This window comes from Ceratosolen solmsi, unplaced genomic scaffold (genome assembly GCF_000503995.2).
Source record: "Ceratosolen solmsi marchali unplaced genomic scaffold, CerSol_1.0 scaffold56, whole genome shotgun sequence".
Lineage (NCBI taxonomy): Eukaryota > Metazoa > Arthropoda > Insecta > Hymenoptera > Agaonidae > Ceratosolen > Ceratosolen solmsi.
The window spans coordinates 4,773,465-4,781,372 of record NW_011948425.1 but is presented as its reverse complement, the minus strand read 5'-3'; the positions used below and the strand labels follow the sequence as shown (position 1 = coordinate 4,781,372).

At 36.1% G+C, this 7,908-nt stretch overlaps 3 protein-coding genes across 3 annotated transcripts in view; 2 read left to right on the top strand and 1 right to left on the bottom strand.

Annotated features, from left to right (window-relative positions):
- Positions 1-991: 991 nt before the first annotated feature.
- Positions 992-4,352, top strand: Mon1 (vacuolar fusion protein MON1 homolog). Its single transcript, XM_011500423.1, has 7 exons — positions 992-1,670; positions 2,225-2,547; positions 2,681-2,924; positions 3,116-3,400; positions 3,477-3,667; positions 3,748-3,850; positions 3,943-4,352. Exons 1-7 carry the CDS (start codon positions 1,341-1,343, stop codon positions 4,081-4,083), a joined length of 1,617 nt encoding a protein of 538 aa, XP_011498725.1. The 5' UTR covers positions 992-1,340; the 3' UTR covers positions 4,084-4,352.
- A 166-nt stretch (positions 4,353-4,518) lies between these two features.
- Positions 4,519-5,792, bottom strand: Prp38 (pre-mRNA processing factor 38). Its single transcript, XM_011500418.1, has 3 exons — positions 5,515-5,792; positions 5,079-5,446; positions 4,519-4,984 (listed from the first exon to the last, which is right to left on the bottom strand). Exons 1-3 carry the CDS (start codon positions 5,676-5,678, stop codon positions 4,659-4,661), a joined length of 858 nt encoding a protein of 285 aa, XP_011498720.1. The 5' UTR covers positions 5,679-5,792; the 3' UTR covers positions 4,519-4,658.
- A 200-nt stretch (positions 5,793-5,992) lies between these two features.
- Hat1 (histone acetyltransferase 1) overlaps positions 5,993-7,908 on the top strand; it is a 2,994-nt gene continuing 1,078 nt past the window's right edge. Inside the window, exons 1-5 of the mRNA XM_011500416.1 lie at positions 5,993-6,089; positions 6,449-6,611; positions 6,686-6,948; positions 7,283-7,439; positions 7,530-7,744. Of these exons, the coding sequence (XP_011498718.1) occupies positions 6,463-6,611; positions 6,686-6,948; positions 7,283-7,439; positions 7,530-7,744 (784 nt within the window). The 5' untranslated portion in view covers positions 5,993-6,089; positions 6,449-6,462. The remainder of the gene's footprint in view (positions 6,090-6,448; positions 6,612-6,685; positions 6,949-7,282; positions 7,440-7,529; positions 7,745-7,908) is intronic.

Below are 7,908 nucleotides of genomic sequence, written 5' to 3'. Positions count from 1 at the left end.
TACCAAACAGTTCTTAAATTCGAACGCAAATATAATCATAAAATGGATTCGAGCTCGTTTAACGTGACGCGACTTATTGATAAGGAAGAGCCGAATTGAACATTCAAACGGTCATGGAATAGCCTCTCGTCGCTTCGTAACTGATAATAAATAATACTTCGACATACGTACGATACGATCATTATTCGAATCGACACAGCTACGCAATGGCCATTAAAATAAACGGTTTTTCGTCATTGCTGACGGCACAGGTGTTGATGAAACTCAACAGTAAGATTTACAGTTACCGAGCTATTTCTATTTTCATTATTATTATTTGCAGTTTTTACATATCAGGCGCTTACATTTGTTTAACACACAAGGAGCGCAATGTTTTCAGCGAGGCATTAATTGTTCGTAAATAAATGCAGTTGTTTATAATTTGAAAATATGATAATATGAAAATATGAAAATGCAAAAGTATTAGTATCGTAATAATAACGTAATAATAATAATAATAATAATTTGTTTATTCGTTTTTCTAAATCGATGAGAATGGCTATTATTATAAGGAAAATTTGTCTATTACGAGCGATGTGATTTTACATTCTTGTTAAATGAAATTTATACAATGATTACTACAATTATTATTAATGAAAGGAGCCAAATAATTGCAAGGTGAACAATCGATATAAGCTAATGGATAGTGGAGGTATTAAAGCTTCTCTTAATTAACAAATAATTCGTCTTGGTTGGGTCGAGCGCGAGTCCATGGTCAAGGAAAAGGGCGCTGAGTCGCGAAACTTTATAAAAGTATAAAGATCCGCGAGTGCTGGAAGCTTATGTAGGACGTTTGCATTTTCATAAAATAATCGGGTGCGCGAGTGCGCAATAAAAGAGAAGGAAAGAAAAAGTGTATTTTATGTATCTAAAGTGACATTCAGTGTACCGTGTAGCGCTAGAACAGTGCATCGTTCCTCTACGTCTAATGCGTATGCGAGTTTGTTGTGTTGGGTGGTGTTGGGCTTGTGTGTGAAAAATCAGCTGCTCGATGGCGGCATAAATGCCAGAGTCTCGATATAACGGCGGACATTGACCACCAGCAGCAGCACTTGGAGGATTCAGCATTGGATGCTCGATTATTGGGACGTTGTTAAGTGTTTCGCGTGTCATTATGGCGATAAAATTGATAAATAATAGACATTGCCGTAGACATTGCTGAGCTCGTTCGCTCGTTAAGGAAGTAACGTGTTATAGAGGGATTAGAGGGTTCGGTTTCTGGACGACCGCGTGTTGTTCGATTCGTGGTCAGGTGCGATCGGTGGTTATTCGGGCCCCCGGGGTGCACTGCCTTGGTGGTAATGGCCACTAAAGACAGTGCGAGCGCGACGACGTCGTCGGCGTCGGGGTCAACGGCAACGGCAACGGCAACGGCAACGGCAACGTCCTTAAGGGTGGAGGACGTGACGGTTGAGTCGGGTATCGAGCCCGGGGCCTCGGCCGAGACGATGCTGGTTACGACCGACAGCCTCGAGGAGTTCGAGCAGGAGTTGAGCAGCAGCATCGACGATAGGCAGATGAAGGAGAGTATTACCAGTACTATCTCGGATATCCAGCAGGATCCCGTCGACAGCCCGAAGACGCTGGCTATGAACTTGGAAAAGTCCGCTTCGTTCGACAGCAATGAAATTGTGAGATATCCATCCATTTTTTACCTTATTTGTTAATGCCTTAGGTCGTTGCTGGTTGGATATGACTTTGTAAAGCATCATTATTAATTATAATGGAGGATTATTAATTATAATTTGTAAATACTCGTAGGCTATTGGAGTAGTTAGGCGTGATTTTTTATTGTGGTTGACTAATTATTGTTTATTCCATTATTGTGGATAATAATTAAGTTAAATTTGTTATCGTTGTACGTCTATAGTCTGGATTCGGATTACCGTAGTAATTAGGTGTGCGTTGGGCAGCAGTTATATTTTCTTACTATTGTTAATGTCAAGATCGAGGTGGTCTCGACAGAGTGAAACGCTGTTTTATAGTCAAAATGTTTGAGCTACTGCGTATACCTGTCCCGATATATGCAAATGTCTGACTATTGAGTTGCTATAATTTAGGTTATTGGCTGATAAGAGGATACACATTAGCTTAATTAAGACAAATTAGACTCGTAACTAAATGTAGGAATAATAATTGAATCATTTGCTTGGTTCGACTCGATAATCGAACGTTAATGTTACAGGATGAGCTTTCTCAACAATTTGGACAAAACAGTTTGGATGCCGATCCGCTGAAGTGTAAAGTCTGGCTTGCTCAGAAGAAGCACGTTTTTGTTTTAAGCCAGGCTGGTAAACCAATATACTCTAGATACAGTTCCGAAGACAAACTAGTCACAGTGATGGGAGTTATGCAGGCTCTTGTATCGTTTGTTCAAGCTGGCAACGACATGATCAGATCTGTTCACGCCGGCGATACAAATTTTGTATTCGTTGTAAGAGGGCCGCTCATTCTTGTTAGCGTTTCCAAAACTCTCGAAAGCGTACCTCAGCTTGTGCTCCAGTTAACGTAAGTTTAACAAACAGTGCTAACATTAACAGGGCCTTAAGTATGAAAATTTCTCGATAACAAGACACAACTTTCGACACCGATGTTTCATATAAGTGCTTTCATCATGAAAAATAATCTTTAAAATTTACAGATATGTATATAATCAGATATTATCTGTTTTATCACAATCACAGTTAACAAAAGTGTACGAGCAGAGAAGGAACTTTGATCTGCGACGATTGTTGACGGGCAGCGAAAGATTAATAGATCATTTGTTGAATTTCATGGATCGAGAGCCGGCATTTTTTTTAAGCGCCGTCAAATGTTTACCACTTTTGCCTTCTATGAGAGATGCAATAACACAGACGATTGTACAAACTTGTAGTAAAATAAAGGTGCCGATATAAATTGATATAAATTGTCAAGAGCCCTAAAGAGCGGTTGAATTGATTTTAACGATATTAAAACTATTGTTTTCAGAATTTAGTCTTCGCAATACTCTTAGCTAATAATCAGTTAATCACATTGGTTAGAATGAAGAAATTTTGTAAATTTATTTTAACGATATTAAAACTATTGTTTTCAGAATTTAGTCTTCGCAATACTCTTAGCTAATAATCAGTTAATCACATTGGTTAGAATGAAGAAATTTTGTATACACCCAGCCGATCTTCACTTGATCCAGAATTTGGTGGATAGTTCGGAATCGTTTAAAACTGCCGAAAGCTGGACTCCTATATGTTTACCAAAATTTGATTCAAATGGCTTCATGTATAGTCACGTATCGTATTTAGCAGAGGACTGCCAAGCTTGTCTATTATTATTAACGGTTGATAGGGATGTATTTTTTACGCTCTCCGAGGCCAAGCAGGTAATTTTCCTTTGAAATATGACGAATTTCGCGAAGCCCCGCTTCTGATTAATATTCACGAGGGATTGATGTTTAGAAAATCGTGGAAAAATTAAGACGTACCAATTGCCTCGAGGCAATTAACGAGTCCATGAATAAGGCTTCTATAACGATTGCTGAAATTGGATTGTCCGAAATGCGGCACGTTCTGTATAAATGTAAGAGTACCGCGCAATTTTGGAGTCCAGGCTTCCAGCCTCCGTATACCACGGATGAAGAAATCCAAAGGTAATCATTATCCGTTATTATTATTTATCAAAAAAGTGCCCGTAAAACCGTGGATATTTAAGTATCTGTATTTGTCGTAGGCTGCTTGGATGCTATCAATGTTTGCATCACAGATTACATTCACCCAGTCGACCTTTGAAATTGATATTTCAACAGTTGGACAAGGAAACGATGCTGGCATGGGTAAGATAATATCTCACAATATTGTCAAATCTCAAATTATCCCATTACTCATGAATTCCCATCTGGTCCTTTCTAACAATCGTTTTTTGTAGGTTACATCTGGTTTTGAATTATACGTAACATTTGAACCTTTAATAACAAAAACAGATGCAATTAATTCAATAGGCAAACTTTTGAAATGGATAAAAAAGGAGGAGGAAAGATTATTTATCCTAAATTCACCTACATTTTAAGCCTAGAATTACGTGACTCGATTCATCTTCATTGAAAATAAATATTTTTTTAATTGTTTGATATAGCGATGTTAGATAAGAGGGCTATTGCCTGTTTTTTAACTGTCAAATATATTTTTTCATTTTGAGATATAAATAGTATAAAAGTATATTTTAATAAAATGGATCTCGGAGTGCATTCCTCTGTATAACATTTGTTCTCTAGAAACGTTATTTCTGATATTGTTAAGAAACGGAAATAGATTGATGATCACGCATATGTATTATATGAAATGTAGTGTGTAAAAAATTGTTCAAGGATGAATTTTTTGAAATATTAATTTTTAAGCTGAACCGATGTATGGCAATTGTTATATTGTAAATAAGTACTGAGAAAAACATTAATGTATTCATTAAAACTAAAATTAAAATTAAAATTAAAATTGTTTGACTAAAAATATAGTGTCATTGTTTAATAAAAATTTTATTTAAATTAATATTTAAGATAAAAATATGACTAAAGTCTATGAGTTTTATGTATAGTTTTTTTCTCTCTTTTTTTTTAAATTACTTTAAATATTTTACAAGTAATTATCTTAATGCCTAAGCCTATCGCGATCTCGTCTTCTTTCTCTTTCTCTATCCCTGTCTCGATCTCTATCCCTACGGTCCTTGTATCTTTCCTTTTCTCTTTTTCTCTCTCTATCCCGCCTATCGCGATCCCTAGATCGGGATCTGCTTCTCGAGCGCAGCCTTTCCTTTTTGTCAGAACGCGAATGCCTCTTGTCCCGATCCCTATATCGATCTCTGTCTCTGTCGTAATCATCCGCTCTTGGACGTTCGATCGGCGAAGGTATCTCTTCTTCTTCCGAACTCTCTAGATTATCATCCATATCGTCCTCCAAGGCCGATATTTTAGCCTCTGAAAATACAAAGTTATTACAAATGATTTTATTAAGACGAATATGTGGAGTAGAGGGAGACAAAATGTAATCTTAAAATATATATGCCATTACCAAGTTCGTTATTTTCTTCGAGTACATATCTTTTTTGTATCCTAGGCAATATAATATCACACGTTCTCTCTTCCCTCAATAGATCGTCGATAAACTCATCCATATGAACCAATTCGAATTGGCCTTGTCTGTTTTGCTTCCTTAATTTACGGTAATCGTTTAAAAGCGGCTCCAAATATCTATAACAATCCAGGGATGTTCCTGTTAGGCGCATATAAAATGCACCTAAGGCTCTAACATACTTGAATTCCTCATTTTTGATGAATTCGACAATAATATCCTTCTCAGGCTGAATCTGAAGCATTTTTAATACCAAGCATAAGAATGGCGTTGGCTTGATATTTCCACCAAATACGCCGCCTAAAAATCTGTAACAAAATACCTTGGCCTAAGTATGCTTAAAGAAATCTAAAATTACAAGAAGAATAATATGTACCTTAATTCCATAGCCTTATCAACGAGAAGTTCCGCGGTGAGGGCAAAGCATTCTTCTTTCCAATATTTACTATCGTAAATTCTCGACCTAATAATTTTCTCCACGAGATACTGAGGGTTCGTTCCCCTTATCGACTTCGCATCTTTAACCGTGCGATTCGCCATTGTCTTTTACAAACCTTAGCCAACAGTTCGCTAGTTGAAATAATTTTTTATACTTCCTTTTTAACTCGTAGCCATTGTAATGATAAAATTTAAAGGTTAATCTCTCTTAACCTCACTCTCTAATCTTGTGTTATGAGAAAGAAGCTGCGGCAATATATTGCGGATAAAGGCCGAATCGGCCTTACACGTAATTCCTAGTCCAATTTTACCCAACAAAATTGTTGATAAGTTCATGCGAATCTGACGAAGGTGATATAGTTTGCACTAATTTCGCCAGCTGCCTACGTGATTTACCTATCACTATTATTATTTTATTTTGGGAGCCACATTTGGCGCGAAGAGCATTAGTGATCACGTTTCAAACAATAGGCGTCACTCAAAAACGGTTAAGTGTCGGCAATTATAAATTGAGTAAGTTCATCTGTGATAATTAAATAATAGCTGTGTTTAGGGCAAAAAAATTTAGCGACAATTGTTATTGAATCGTTGGGTGAAGCGGCAATAACCGTTAAGGTTATATCGAATGCCATTATATTAAGGACATCCTCGACGTTATATTTCATTTCATTATTTATTGCACAATATATTATAATGCAGAGTTATTTACCATCGCCTACATAATTTTTCTCTTTATAAATTATTATTGTCGTACATACGCAACGCTCTAAGCGTCAAGTTGATACACATTGTAAAAAATTTCAATTATTTTTAATTGGATGATTTTGTGTCCGAGCTGGTAATAGCTGTTTGGTAATTAATTTATTTTCTAGATTCTTTTAGCAATATGGAAGAAGCAATAGCAGCTCGATTGAAGCCCTTTGTTATCAGTAGTAATGATGCTTTGGAATTCAAATTCATTCGAAAGGTGGAGGACTTGGAAGACGATAGTACGACATTTAAACCAGATATGTCTCATCAAGTGTTTGGAGATTGGTAAGAGTACGGGAGATTTGCAAAACGATTGTATTTGCCAATTAAATATTTATATGTAAATAAATTATTTTTAGCGAAACATTATTTGGCTACAAAGATCTGAATGTAAAACTTTATTATACAGCTGGTTCATTAGAAACGTATCTGGGTATGACTTATTCTGAGAAAGTGAACAAATTGATTTGCGAGGATGTTGAGCCTGATGAAGTTTTGCAAAAAATATCGGAAAAACTTGCCCCTAATGTACATGAAAATATCGATACGTTTGTCAAATCTCTGTCAAAAGATGAGAATTTTAAGCCAGCTGGGGAATTAATATATTCCTTTTCAATCGATGGTAAATTTTAATATCAATTTGTAAGCGCGCGCGCATGCATGCGTGTGCGTATATACGCTTGCGTGCAAATACGATAGACTTCTCTTACCGTACTCGATGCACCTTGGAAATCAATTGCGCATCTATACATACGCTGTATAAGTGTGTATACATACGCTTGTAGTACACGCACGCACGCACAAGCGCAAACCAACGCACACGCGTACAGTTAGCGCGCGCGCGCATATATGCCCCCATTTGCATGCATTCACGTGCACGCATGCTTACGTATATGAGAATAAATATTTATTTATTTATACAACGTAAGAAATAATTGTTCTATTGTACCGTACAGATAATTTTCAAATAAGAACTTTTGAAGTATATAAGGCCGATATGAGTTATAAAAATTTTAAAGAATATCATCTGCGTTTACAAACCTTTCTTTTGTGGCATGTCGATGCTGCAAATTTCATTGATATCGACGATGATCAATGGCATTATTTTAACATGTAAGTTTTCATGCTTGTCGACGTTTAATAATATAAACGAACTCTTAAGCATTTAATAAATTAATTGACAATGTTTTTAAAAATATCCAGGTTTGAAAGATATAAAACGGAAGGCGATTCTGTGCGATACGCAACAATTGGCTTTGCAACTGTTTATCAGTATTATGCTTATCCTCACCATACAAGACCTCGTATTTCTCAGGTTTTAGTGTTACCACCTTTTCAAAATATTGGACTTGGTAGTCATTTATTGAGAGCTATTTATCGTGAATATATTAATCGTAAGGAAGTAAAAGACATCACAGGTAATGTAAAAAAAAAAAAAAAAAAAAAAAAAAAAAAAAAAAAAAAAAGAAACCCAACGAAAATTATTTGCTTATCGATTTTCTGACAAAGTTGTTTAAAAAGCAAAATTACCAACAGAGAGCATCGAAAAAAACCTTTTCTACCCCCCCCCCCCCCCCACAAC